Genomic DNA, 14938 nt, shown 5'->3' with positions numbered 1-14938 from the left:
TAATAAATGGTTAACCAGTTAGAGTATAATAGGTCAAGAAGTTGCTTATAAACATCTATAACATTTTGTACTGATGTGCTTAGAACTACATATAACAGATACTACTCAGTCAGGTAACAGCCTTGAAACTTCTTCTAGTCATTTTTAACCCATAAAAAGTTATTTATAAATACACTCTTAATATAAAATATAATCAAATATACTAAATATTTACTTGTACACAATAAAGTTATTAGAGCTGAGACACAATTACTGTTAACCTTCTTGTTTAATCAGTCCAGATGCATTCCTCTTCCTTAACTTGTGAATAATGTGGCATTTTCATATGTTTTGGTTAATGTTTAAAAATGAAAACAAGGTATTTATATTCTGCACTTGTTTTATATTACAGCTAGAACTAACTTTCAGCTACTTAGAAATCCAAGGAGTAACCTCCAGTAAACCAGGTCAGGTGAGTGTTTTCAAGACCTAAAGGATTTAATATTGTGAAGTTCTGATCTACAGTGCCAGAAGTATTCTAATTAGAATGAAATCGTTTACTTTCTATTTAGTTTTAAACCTTCATTCTGATCAAGCAGATAATGCTATTGAATGTAGAGCTTCTCATCTAGTAAGCACAGTGAACATTTTGAATTCTTATGTTCGCACTGCTTGGAAAGCCTAGCAATAATAATAGTAATTTTAAAAGTCAAGTTTAGGAATGAAATGTGTGGGTGGGATGAAGATAAGAAATGCATCCCTTTCATAACTCAGCTGGCACAGAGCTAATTGGATGTAAGTTTTCATTTGTAATATAAATGTGATATTTTTCTCAACAATAATGAAGAACAATGAATTTCTGAGGTTATTCATCCCATACCCTGCAAGTCTAAGGATTTTTATGGGAAATACTGGCAAATAGTGGTGCTTCAAGACCTGAAGAAGAGTTCTGTTTGGCTCAAAAGCTTGTCTCGCTCACCAGCAGAAGTTGGTCCAATAAAAGATATTACCTCAACCACCTTGTTTCTCTAATTTCCTGGGACCAACACAGCTACAGCTACTCTGCATACACAGAATTAGTTTAATTTCAGCATGGGGAAATAGTTTTACTTTGTGTAATGACCCATCCACTGCCAGTCTTTATTCAAGACCAATTTAATGGTGTCCAGTTTGCAAATTAATTCCAATTCAGCAGTCTCTTGTTGGAGTCTGTTTTTGAAGTTTTTTTGTTGTAATATTGCGACTTTTAGGTCTGTAATCGAGTGGCCAGGGAGATTGAAGTGTTCTCCAACTGGTTTTTGAATGTTATAATTCTTGACGTCTGATTTGTGTCCATTTATTCTTTTACGTAGAGACTGTTCGGTTTGGCCAATGTACATGGCAGAGGGGCATTGCTGGCACATGATGGCATATATCACATTGGTAGATGTGCAGGTGAATGAGTCTCTGATAGTGTGGCTGATGTGATTAGGTCCTATGATGGTGTCCCCTGAATAGATATGTGGACAGAGTTGGTAACAGGCTTTGTTGCAAGGATAGATTCCTGCGTTAATGTTTTTGTTGTGTGGTGTGTGGTTGCTGGTGAGTATTTGCTTCAGGTTGGGGGCTGTCTGTAAGCAAGGACTGGCCTGTTTCCCAAGATCTGTGAGAGTGATGGATCGTCCTTCAGGATAGGTTGTAGATCCTTGATGATGTGCTGGAGAGGTAAAACTATTTCCCCATGTTTATTTTTCCCCCTACTGTTCCTCACACCTTCTTGTCAACTGCTGGAAATGGGCCATTTTGATTACCACTACAAAAAGTTTTTTTTCCCCTCTCCTGCTGGTAATAGCTCACCTTAACTGATCACTCTCGTTATAGTGTGTATGGTAACACCCATTGCTTCATGTTCTCTGTGTGTGTGTATATATATATATATATCTTCCTACTGTATTTTCCACTGCATGCATCCGATGAAGTGGGTTTTAGCCCACGAAAGCTTATGCTCAAATAAATTTGTTAGTCTCTAAGGTGCCACAAGTACTCCTGTTCTTTTTGTGGATACAGACTAACACGGCTGCTATTTTGAAACCTGTCAGTTGAGATCAGGTCATTTTTAAACTTTCATGCTGTGATGGTGGAAGACATTTGGCTTAAAGAAAAAGAAAACTTTGAATATAAACTTCCTTCCTCTACTGGAGAGTAGTTCTTTCTTGGAGCATTTGTCACATCATTGATTATTACAATGTGTAAATAAGCATATGTTTAACATTCAACCATTATTATTCAAAAGATTTCTTTAACTGGAAATTAATTCTACAGTGCTTATATTTTTTTCTGATCTATATTTTATGTAGCTGATTGTTGAAACAGAGAAATGCAGCATTTCCATGAAGATGGCTTCATCAGAAGATGTGAATGAGGTGATGGCACACATTGGAACGTGCCTCAGGAAAATATTCCCTGGTCTGTCTCCAGTGTAGGTACTCATTTTTTGAACACCTGTAATGCATATAGCTCACCAGATTGTTCAGGTAGGCTGACTAGCTTCTGTTCCCTGCCCTCTGGTCCTCACCTTTCATTAGGAACATACCTTAGATATAAGCAACGTTTTGGGCCAGGATCTGACCTTCACTTGAGCTCCTTTATAGTAATACGGAAGAACCCTTAACTAGTGTGAAGTCTGCATAGAGGCAGGCATGGCTGGTGCATGCTGTATTTTGGAGATTCCCAGTGACCTAACAGCTGTTTGAGAGACTGGGTGCCAGACTCATCTCTGCAGTTCCAAGGATTGGAAGAGGGCCTAATGGTGCCTTAAGGTCACCTTTTTTTGCCCCCTCACTTCACAGATCTTTGGCACACTTGAGGGTCCAGCCCTTTGTTTTCAGTAACTGCTTTTCCCTAATGGGTGTCCGTAAACAACTGTGATGTTGGCTAGTTCTTTCCGGGTCCTTATCCGTGGCTAAAATCCAAATGGGGGAGTGGAGAGAGGACTATGACATTCAGGGGGCCACTTAGGGATCTGGGGCAAAAATTGGTCCTGCTAGTGAAGGCAGGGGGCTGGACTCGATGACCTTTCAAGGTCCCTTCCAGCTCTAGGAGATTGGTATTATCATTTTTCAGATGTCAGCAGTGGGGAGCCCAGTTGTTAAATCATATACCTGCAGCAAAACAACTGTACTGCTGTCTTTCTCACTTGCCCTCCGAAATTTGTCTGTATTTTCTACTCTGCTTCAATATTTCATCTTTCCCAATCATTCCTACCTTCTGTTTCCTTTCTCCTATCTCTGCCATGCTCCTTTCCTGCATTATTTTATCCTACAGCAATGCTGAATAGTTTTTCTTTTATTTTCTTCACTTTGTTCTCACTTGGTTCCTTGTCTTTCTCGTGCCCCATTTTAGTTGGTGCCTCCCAGATCTGATCACTCTGCTACTCTCCATTCTACTCCTAATTTTCTAAGCGTTTAAACAACAAACATATTAGTGCTCCCTATAACCTGCGGAGGGTCCGGCAAACGAAACCGGTCCCTGGACCCAAAAAGGTTGGGGACCCCTGCTATAATATATAGTTTTCCCCTTGACAAACACTTTCACAAGTAATAGTTTTAATACTCACACTCCAGAAAAATGTAAATGACACAGCAGAAGTCATTTATTGTTTTCTCTCCGCTTTGCATCCTGTGTTACTCAACTTTCCTGTAGGTTGAGTAGGAAATAGTCACTAAATTTAAACTGGTACTTTTTTCTTCCTTTCTTATTTTAAATCTCTAAGGCATCACTACTGTTTACCATGATGGAGACTAAAATCCTTCTTCGGGCTCATAATAAGGCAATTTGTTGGCAGGAACAGCTAGAGATACTGTAGCCAAAATGGAGAAAGGGGACTTCAAAGCTGCATATCTCTCAACATCTTATTTGATTATTCTGGACTTTGTACCTTTTTCTCTGAGGCTGCCTTGGTGGCATTGCTGCAGCATTTTGTGCAACTATACAGAGATCTTGGTTCAGAGGGGAGGAGGGGAGGAAAGCCAGATGTGATTCTGCTGTCAAACTGGTGTCAATCAACAGATTCTCAAAGTCAAGTCAATGAATATTTGCTGTTGTAAAACTGAGGTCAGACCAGGATCCATCCAAAGGGCTTTGTAACCACATACCCTATTTGCCAAGGAAGTTGACATTCGTAGGACTGTAGGGGAAAGCAATTGATGCATCACGCCATTAGCACCTGTTACTAAGTTATTCTAGAGTTTTACTGAACAGAGGGAACATACGTATCTGTTCTTCCCCTCAGACAAACATTATTCTTAAGAAATAATATCAAGGCAAAGGAGCTAATTGTTTTTGTTCTATAGAGGAAAGAAAACTATCTGAATATAGAGGTTAGAACCAACATAGCCAAAGTGTGATCCCCTGTAGCCCTTCAGGAATCCTCATGCTCTCTGGCACAGTGTTTAATATTTCAGCAGAAACTTTCACATGTGGCGCTATAGAAACAGCAGCATTTGAAGTGTGGCCATTACTCTCATTGGTGATGTAAAATAATTGGAGCAAAAGATGAGCCTGGTACAGAACAGGAATAATTGAGCCTTTGGTGTCAGAAGGGCTATGCACGATAAGAACTACAGTGAAGACATGTCTAAAAAAAGAGACACACCCTGGCATAGTTTCAGCATGGTCTCAGGCTGTAATGACTATATAGTCTAACACTGTAGCCCTGTTGTTTTGGGGGCCTTGAATTAGTGGACCTATGCCATGAAGCTGTGTTGCTTCAGTGAGCCATGGCTTTGAGTCGTTTGCTCTTGCCAGTGTGAGGGAAATGGAATAGATCACTGGGATTAGTTCACTGGACGGGAGAAGGGAAAAATAAATACTTAGGGCAGGTCTACACTTAAAATGCTGCATCAGCGCACCTGCAGAGCTTAAGTGAAGATGCTCCCACACCAACAGGACAGCGTCTCCCCCCGGTTTAGTTAATCCATCTCCAAAAGAGGCAGTAGCTGTGTCGATGAGAGAAGCTCTCCCACCGACAGCGCTGTCTACACCAGGGATTAGGTCGGTATAACTGTCACTCAGGGGTGTGGATTTTTCACATCCCTGAGTGACATAGCGATACTGATATAAGTCTGTAGTGTAGACCTGGCTTTACTGTTTCTGCAGCTTTACATTTGGGTTTGAGGAATAGACTTGAGGTGTATTAAAGATGCTAATATTTTCCTTTGTGTGCACAAACATATGACAAATACATAAAATTATATTTAAAACACATGTAAGATTTGTGTGTGTGTGATATATATGTGGACACACATGTAGAAACTTATACAATCATGCATGTCTTCCCTCTTGCATGTAGGAGAATCATGAAAAAAGTAACTATGGAGCCGTCAGAAAGACTGGCTAATCTCCAAGCGCTGTGGGACAGCCAGACTGTAACAGAACTGGGACCTTGTGGTAAGAATGAAATTTTAAACCTGAAATGTAAAAAAGTTGGAATCATCAGCATCAGGAAGTTCAATTCTATTTCTGGCAGAACCCCGTAAAGGTGTAATTTAGTTTTAAGGTGTAATTAGCAGAGTGGACTCCTGATTGGTGGATAAAGATGCTATTTTTAAAGCTTCATTGCAACCTGCCGTATGTGATAGACAATATACTATAGTCTTGGTCTGTTTCAGCTTCTGCCTGCAGTAAAATGGATAGGTTTCTGAGAGGAAATGAGGGTGAGTTTTGAAACACTGTGCATACTGTTTTTGTTGTTTGCTGTAGTGAAAAGTGTTCTTTTATTATTTTTTTTCCAGGGGGATTTTCACAAATGTATGCATGTGTTTGTGACTGGCTTGGATTTCCATATAGGGAAGAGGTACAGTGGGTAAGTATGTATCTCACACTGAGGTTTATTTCAGCTAACTATACAAAAAATGAGAAGCTGCAGACTGTGAAACCAAGAAAAACAGTTTTCCTAAGATGTGTTGTTTTGTGCGTTTATAACAGGATGTGGATACAATCTATCTGACCCAAGATACCAGGGAGTTGAATTTGCAAGACTTCAGCCATCTTGACCACAGGTGAACAATGTCCAATAAGTATAATATACTTCTGGGGGAATTCTGCATCAAAAAATTAAAAATTCTGCACCCAATATTATAAAAATCTGCATATTTTATTTGTCAAAATAACGCAATATAATCATGCCAATAAATCAGTTATTTTGGTAATTTTTTTCAAAATGCCTGTCAGCGAGTATGTCTGTAATAATACAGAAAACAAAAAAAGATTCAGGAAATGTTTTTTGACAAATAGATTTCTTACTAGGCATATTAATACAGAACTTTGAGTAATAATTCATTTAAACTACAATACAGAAACGGATTTCCCGCACCCCTCAGAAACAGTGCAAACGCTTAGGGGAGTCAGGAGCAATGGAGGAGCTGAAGGAGAGGGAAGTAATTGCTGGGAAGGCTGCTTGCAGGGAAAAACGTCTAAGCATCTAAACATTAATGACTCTAGCCTCACAACTCTTCTGTGAGGTAGGGAAGCTTCCACTTATTTAGGGTGCCATATTTGAGATGCCTAGGACCTGATTTTTTAGAGCACTTAGCATTATATAACACTTTATATATTCAAAGCACAGCTCCCGTTGACTGCAGTTGCAGCTGTGAGTGCTCAGCACTTTTTCAGAGCAGACCCTTGGTACAGAGAAGGGCGACTAGGATGATCCGATAAATGGAAAACCTTTCATATGAAAGGAGACTCAAAGAGCTTGGCTTGTTTAGCCTAGCCAAAAGAAGGCTGAAGGGAGATATGATTGCTCTCTCTAAATATATCAGAGGGATAAATATCAGGGAGGGAGAGGAATTATTTAAGCTTAGTACCAATGTGGACACAAGAACAAATGGTTATAAACTGGATACTGGGAAGTTTAGACTTGAAATTATAGGAAGGATTCTAACCATTAGAGATGTGAAGTTCTGGAACAGCCTTCCAAGGGGAGTAGTGGGGGCAAAAGACATATCTGGCTTCAAGACTAAGCTTGATAAGTTTATGGAGGGGATGGTATGATGGGATAACCTAATTTTGGCAATTAATTAATCTTTGATTATTAGCAGGTAAATATGCCCAATGACCTGTGATGGGATGTTAGATGGGGTGGGATCTGAGTTACTACAGAGAATTCTTTCCTGTGTGCTGGCTGGTGAGTCTTGCCCACATGCTCAGGGTTTAACTGATCGCCATATTTGGGGTCGGGAAGGAATTTTCCTCCAGGGCACATTGGCAGAGGCCCTGGAGGTTTTTCGCCTTCCTCTGCAGCATGGGGCACAGGTCACTTGCTGGAGGATTCTCTGCAGCTTGAGGTCTTCAAACCACGATTTGAGGACTTCAATAACTCAGACATAGGTTACGGGTTTGTTACAGGAGTGGGTGGGTGAGATTCTGTGGCCTGCATTGTGCAGGAGGTCAGACTAGATGATCAATAATGGTCCCTTCTGACCTTAAAGTCTATGAGCTTGGGAGTGAACTTGGTGTTGTTGGGTGTGGGTGGGAAAAGCATGGAACGGGATTTTTGGGGGGCTGAAGGAGGCAGGGGTTGTTAGGGAGCCTCCCCCATGCAGACCCTGACTGACTCCTAGCCTTTCCCATTCAGTCAGGCACATTTGCACTGTCCCATGTGTCCCTGCACCCCCTTTTCCCCATCCCCAAGTGTCCTTGCACCCCCACTCAGCCACCCTTCCTCCCGCTGTTCCTATGTGTCCATGCACCCTATTCAGCCACCCCCGAGTCCCCATGCGGCTCTGCACCCCCACTCCCATTCAGTCCTTGCCCCAGTCTGTCCCCCACCCCATTAGCTCTTCTGAATCTCAGTCTGTGTGACTCCCCCCCCCCCGCAGCCCCATGTGCCCTGCTCTGTCTGTCCCCCTCCCCCCCCCATGTCCCGTGCCTCCTTACCTGGCCCTGTGGGCAGGGTGCTGTGAGGAATGCACCTTCTCCTCCTTCCTATGGACTCCTGGCTGCTACAGCTGGTGAGCTGACTGCCCTCTGTCTGACACCACAGCAGCCCCTGGTGGGCGAAAGGCATAATTGCAGCGCCTCGCCGGCAGAATGTATTTTCTGCAGAGAAAAAAAAAATCTGCAGAGGACAGGAATGCTACATGTACGCAGTGGCACAGAATTCCCCCAGGAGTAGTAATAATACTCAAAGTCATAATTTTCTCCTTTCATCTTAACTAGTCCTTCCTAAAGGGTTGATCCTTTCCCATGTAAAATGGAGATAGTCTGAGAGTTGTCAATTGGGGGTTGCCTGATGGAGTGGTCTTACCCTCAGTTTAGCTTCTACAAAGCCGTTCTTCCCCATCAGCACAAAAGCCATGCAGAGCACACTTCATTTTGGAGCTTGCTTACTTACTTACATTTTTTCCACAAGGGCAGTGTAGTGAGTTTGTCTGGTTTTTTTCCCATCTGATTTCACCTTTTTAAATTTGACTTATTCATGAAATTAGCCAATAGATATTTTTCTGTCTGGGGCACAAGAACTTGAAGGTTCCTTTCTACATGTCCTAAATAAAGCGAAGAGGCAAACTGTGTTGCCTTTGCTCCTGCAGAGTCTCCTTCCCCTTGTGTGTAGAGTAGGGGAAATTATTTTTGCCAACAGTCTGCAGAAAATTTAGAAGTTACCTGTTGTTCAGAAAGTAGAGACTCCAGCTGGAATGGAAGTCATCCTGGATGTGCTCACTGATAGGAAAAAATACCTAACTGAGAATAATTGGGGAGCTTGAAAACAGAGAATATTAACTGCTTGAGTTCTGCTAAGTAAGACATTTGGTTCACTAAATGCAGCAGTATAAGGACAGTGGTTTTCAGGAAAGCTAATTTTGAATACATTTAGTATGTAAGATGTAGTGGGAAGGAATATTTAATTTAAATTCCACCAGTCTGGAAGAAAACAGAGAAAACTTGAGATGCTATAATTAAGGTGTGGCAGACTGCAGTTTCTCTGAAAGAAGCATGAAAGAAATAAGAATCTGCCAGAAAGCTGAGGTTTAAAATCTTATAATGGAAAAGGGAAAAGCAGGAGGCAGGCAAATGAGAATATTCAGTCAAGGTTTCCTGAGGCAAGATAAGGACAGCAAACAAGCAGAATCATTCCATAGAAGCCAAACAGGCATAGAAGCACAATAGTTTAAAATGTATTGCAGGTGAAAAATACCAGAGAGAATGTCAGGGTCAATCAGTAAATGAGATGAGGTTATGAAAAAATTACTTTAAAATGGCTTCCTTACTTATATAGAAAAGAAGTTTGAACCATTAGTAAGTAAGGAAGATCCTGGAAAAGTATTATCTATTGATGAGCAGATAAAAGTAGTACTTGAAAAACTGAAGCACGTATGGTACAAATCAGCTAGTTTGGATGACGGGCATCCTAAGATCTGAAAAAAAATTGACTAACAGACTTATTGGAGCACATGCAATTGTGTTGCAGAAGATGCACCAGAGAATGCAACATTGAGTTTTGTGCTCCAAAGATTAATAGCTAGAGAATCAGAATATCATTTTAAGATGATGATAATTTCTAGCAGATGGCTTATTACTGCTCCAGGTCAAAGATCCAGTAGTTATTAAGGGACATTTACAAGTCACAAAGCCTTTTGTGATGTCAGGATAAGACCCTACAGCATCCCAAGATTTGGAAATTAGATAAGAGAGAATTTGTGTGTGGAAACCTGCTAAAATGCTGGTACAAACTATTGGGAAGCCAAGATCTTATAGTATCAATTAAAGATACTAGTTATGAGATCTGAGATCCCAGTCTGAGCCTATAAGATTTTCAGGGCAGAAAGTATATTTGTATGTGTTTTTGTAATGCGTCTAGAACATTGAGGACGCTATGAATAAGCAACAATAATATTAATTTACCAATGTTAGTGAGAGTCTTGATTTTTATACTACTATCATATATCCTTCAGACCAGCCTTTTAGAATCACTAATATGCTATGAAAACTATTGTAGCTCAGCACTCTGTCTTGTGAGGTAACAATACAGTGATATGTCATGGTGATAGGAAATAAAGTGGTGACCCTACCTCAATGTTATTACCATGCATTCCATGCACTGCACAAATGCTTTTTATACTTTTCCTGCAATGTAAAATATTTCTGTTAAACCTGTTTTGCAGGTGCACATTTCTGCTAGAGGTCAGCATAAAATTTCATGAATTATAGATAAGAGTTTGAGAACCAAGGTTGTTTAACACAGTAGCACTGTATAACAGAGTTCGCCATATGGGAATGCTCTTTCTTATGTTTTATTCGAAGGTGTATTGTGCTGTGAACCGGAAAATTGTTTAACCTACCTCCTCTCCCTTCCCCCCTCCCCCCCCAAAAAAGGTGCAAAGAGCTTGCTTAGCTTAGCAGCAGAATATTCACTTGGGAAGCATATATTTTAGTATGCTTGAACATCCCATAAATCTATAAATTGTCTGGGGAAAGTGTGAGCAACCTTCAGTTGGAAACTTGTGTTCTTTGTTTTAAATTTAGATTTCTCACCATCTTTAAACACACTGGGGACAAAGGTGTTGAAAAACATGAATGTGGTGGCAAAACTTGGCATTGTTGAGACTTACTGAGATTTTCTGCATTTCCTTCAATGCTTTTGTGTTGTGTACAGTATTCTTTTTGTAAATAACCCTTTATTTTTCAACAGTGAAATAGTTAACACGCTATCTTGTAAATATAAATAACTAAATATAAACGAGTGAAGAAAAAGTTGTGGAAAATCTCTATTTTTGGAAATGGTCAATAATTAATCATTTTATTTAGCATTCGTTCTCATTTCCCAGCAAAAGCACTGATGTCACTGTACAGTGTACACAATGTAATCAAAACAAAATGTAATAAAAATATTATAAAATATCATTTTTTTAAATCGAAATCTCAAGAATGAGTGAGGGGGAGAAGAGAATTAAGAAGAGGAAAAGAAGGGATTGGAAATGGGGGAAAGTAATAGACGTAGGGCTGACTGCATTCTGAAGCACCTTTTCAAATAAAATTAAACAAAAATACCCTAAGGTTCATCCAAAATGTGAAGGATGAAATTAGGTAGATTTCCATGGGGAGCAACTTCTACACAGTAGAAAGTAATTGTCTTGCCATCTTCACGCATAATGGGTGGGAAGATGGGATCCCTAAACAGCTGAGTTGTGTGAGCACAGTTACTGATACCAGTCATATAAGTTGATAGAAGTAGGTCTTGAATATAATTAGGGGCAGGAATTAAGGATAAGGATTTATAAATCAGCAGTGTCAGTTTAGAGTCATCTGTCGCTTTATAGGCAGACAGTATTTTTAAAAACGGATTTTTTTAGGATCATGATAGCTCAAATGAGCGAGCAATCATGTTGAATAAGTAGTAGCTGGTTGATGAAGCAGCACTGCTGAAAACCTTGCAAAGAAGGAATTGCAACAGTTGCTCTTCTGACCACAAGGTTTGTGTATTACTGTTGCGAGGTCATTATGGTATAAATATGTGTACCGGAGACAAATTGCACAATAGAAAAATAAATCTGCGTTTGTACCATGTCCCATGCCTAGCTTGCCAAGGCCAAGGCAATGACAAAAGAGACACCAAGGTTCTTAACCCAATTCATTACCTTCATACTAATCCCATCAAGTGGAGCCACACAGGAGAAACAAGCTTGTTTTGTATAGATGACCTCTACTCAAAAGCAAGACTTCTGTTTTTTCCAGGCTTGAAGATGAAATAGTCCTGATTTATACATCTAACAATATTCAAATACCACTTCACAGCTGAGACCAAAATTGCAGAAGCTGTTGGACAAGAGATAAATCCTTGTGTATCATCATCATCATCATGCCGATGATACTGTACTATATGTTTGGAAATGAATTCACCAAGAGGCTTCATGTATATATTGAACAACATGAGCGATAGGCCCATTCCTTGTGGTGTACCATATTTCTATATGAAAGATAGACTATACAAATAACCTTCTTGTATATTAGCTTTACAGTTGGTGTACAACATGATTTTGCTGCACATCGTCATTCTCTTATTGCATTAGAGATGGCCTTATATTTCAGAATATAGAAAGCTACAGTTCCTGAAAGAATATAGTCTAGTCAGTGTTTGTCTGAAACATTCATTAGAATCACAGGTGCATCTAAGTCTCCATTTGTTTAATCTCCCCACCAAAAATGATTGAAATAAAACAGGTAAATGGGGTGAAAATAAAGGAAAGAGGAGCTGTGTGTACAGAGAAGATGCCTACCAGTGCATGCTGCTGGGTCGAAAGCTTGGGAAAGAACAGTCAAAAAAACTAATATTTACAGATTGTGCCCCATGAAGACTGAAGTTCAGTTTGCACTAGCACTAGGTAGATTTAGAATAATTACATATACAGTAGCTACAGTAGAACCTCAGAGTTACGAATACCAGAGTTTTGAACTGCCTGGTCAACCACACACCTCATTTGGAACCAGAAGTACGCAATCAGGCAGCAGCAGGGACTAAAAAAAAGCAAATGCAGTAAAGTACTGTATTAGTAGTAAACTACTACTACAAAAAAGGGGAAAGTTAAAAAAAATTTTTTTTACAAGGTAAAGAAACTGTTTCTGTGCCTGTTTCATTTAAAGTAAGCTTTTGAAAGAAGTTGCAAACATTTTCTTCAGAGTTTCAAACATTTCAGAGTTATGAACAACCTCCATTCCTGAGGTATTGGTAACTCTGAGGTTCTACTGTATGTCCTAGTTTCTACTGTGCAAGGCAAGGGTTTATAGAGTGATGTATTAATATGGGGGAGGGGAAGATTATCTGACTGCTGAGTTGTACTGCATAGCATACTAAATGCTATGACAATATTTTGTGTGGTGTTCTGCTCTGGTGTTGCATGCAAAGGTTTTTAACAGCATGCCTTTATCAGTGTTTATTTGTGGAGAAACTAACAGAAGGAGAGCAGATCAAATTAAGAATCTTGGAATAAGGGAACAAGAATCATTTAGAATTTAATTTGTGAAATCCCTTTTACAATTAGGACAGGGTTTGTGCTGAAAGTTACATTATCCTTTTGCACGGCCTCTGTTTCCTTAGGGGATCTGACTTGAGAGAAGAGACAAGGAGATGTTGACTAGAATTAGTCAGTCACAGAATTATATTAAATCATCAGGCTGCCAAAAAGCTTTTAGTATCATGCTCAACTATAATTAATGGTGATTAAGAAGCTTAAATATGTCACAGGCTGAAGAAAAAGTAACGGTATGACTAGGGATGTCAGCTCAGACAATTTCCTGGTTTAAATATTCATATGGATATTATTTGACCAGTCAAAAAGTTCATATTAAAATTAAGGCAAGTCATACCAAATCCAATTGATTTCCCCCCTTCACTATTTGTATTTTTAGAATGCAGAGCTTTCTAAAATCCTGATAATTGACTATTAAGAAAGAGTCAAAGTAAATTAAGTATATAAGAATAAGTGTTCAGCTGACCAACTTTGACAATAAGTGTGAACAGTGTTTAAAAAACCCTTTTCTTTTTCTAGAGACTTAATACCTATAGTTGCTGCTCTGGAATACAATCAGTGGTTTACAAAGCTGTCCTCTAAGGATCTGAAATTAGTAAGTAATAAAATGAAGGTGCATCTACTGTTATCTGGCTTTGCCGTATTTTATAGCACACTGTAACCGTTCTCAGAAAGATGCATAATTCATCAATGGAAAGCTGAGTAGACTCTCTCTACTGGAAAATATTTTTTCTAAAAATCAACTTGCAATAACATTTAGTTAATACAGTTTACAGAGTTTATTTGAATATAGTGATGCCACAAAATACTTTGATTATTTTTAGCTGTTTTCAGCAGTATTGTATGACTAAATAAGAAACCATTTTGGGGGGATAGGGGATATTTGGATTGTGTTTGCACTGCTCCTGCACTACTGAAAGTAGTCTTTCCTCTCTCTCTGCATTACATCCTGATGAAGAAGCATCCACTTTCTTGGAGTGAAGACAGTCAGATATAATAATAAATATGTAATCCTGTAAGATAATTACATTGTTCCACCAAACCAGCAAGGTGGACTGGAAGAAGCTGTTAAAAATGGCAGATTATTAGATGACTTTAAACTTAATAAATCAAAAAAACTTTTTTATTTTAAAAAATGAAGGTTAATTCTCCCAGATGCATTTATTGTTTTTCAAGCCTGCCCCAAAAATCTTTCTTCATATCTAGGTTTGAAGTCTGTGGATCTTAAAAATGAAGGACCAAATTCTCTGCTAATGCGAATTGGTGCAAATTTACTGACCTCAAAAATTTGCTTGTAGCTTTCCCCTCAGTAGTGTCACATTACATGAAAACCTGATTGCTAGTGATGTACTGAAAGCTGTGGTATCTGAAAATAACTTTGAGAGGCTTAAGAATAAATGTAGAAAGTACACTTTCCTTTCTTCTTTGGAGACCTGGTTTCAAATTCTGACGTTAAAGTGAGGTGGAATTGAGTTGGGTTATCTTGCTCTAGTACATATCATAAAACCACCACCAAAGAATGTGGCACAATTGATAGTCTCTGCTTCAGAGACTCAGAACTGATACTGAAATAGAGTAGTATTGCAAGTCTTAACTGAAGTATATTGTTAAAGCTATTCAGAGAAGCTTGCTCAGTATTAGGGCTGGTCAAAAATTTTCAATAAAAATTGTTTGTGATGGAAAAGGGTTTTTGTCAAAAAAAATTCACAAAAAATGTCTGCTTTCTGTGGAAAATTTCCATTTTTCTTCAAAAAACACACAGACAAAAAAACCCAACAACCCAAGCACCCAAAGACTGCACTATTTCTACTAACGATCAAATAGTTTGATGTGGACATGCCACTACAGTATTTAATGGGATTTGAAGTTCTGGGGCCTCATGTCCCTATTCTCTGTGGACCCGGCTTCCTAGCTGAACTACATCTCCAGTGATGCACCCCTCACCAAGAAGGGGA

At 39.1% G+C, this 14938-nt stretch overlaps 1 protein-coding gene across 4 annotated transcripts in view; it reads left to right on the top strand.

Annotated features, from left to right (window-relative positions):
* The window catches only part of CARMIL1 (capping protein regulator and myosin 1 linker 1), a 262324-nt gene that overhangs the window by 114770 nt on the left and 132616 nt on the right, over positions 1-14938 (top strand). For all 4 annotated transcript variants that reach the window (XM_045005542.1, XM_045005539.1, XM_045005540.1 and 1 more), the window contains 6 exons: positions 392-451; positions 2316-2437; positions 5309-5406; positions 5751-5821; positions 5944-6017; positions 13503-13578. In XM_045005542.1, coding sequence (XP_044861477.1) covers positions 392-451; positions 2316-2437; positions 5309-5406; positions 5751-5821; positions 5944-6017; positions 13503-13578 — 501 coding nt within the window. The remainder of the gene's footprint in view (positions 1-391; positions 452-2315; positions 2438-5308; positions 5407-5750; positions 5822-5943; positions 6018-13502; positions 13579-14938) is intronic.

Source organism: Mauremys mutica, chromosome 2 (assembly GCF_020497125.1).
Source record: "Mauremys mutica isolate MM-2020 ecotype Southern chromosome 2, ASM2049712v1, whole genome shotgun sequence".
NCBI classification, from domain to species: Eukaryota; Metazoa; Chordata; order Testudines; family Geoemydidae; genus Mauremys; species Mauremys mutica.
Note: the sequence above shows the minus strand (reverse complement) of the source record. Positions and strands in the feature narration are given on the sequence as shown.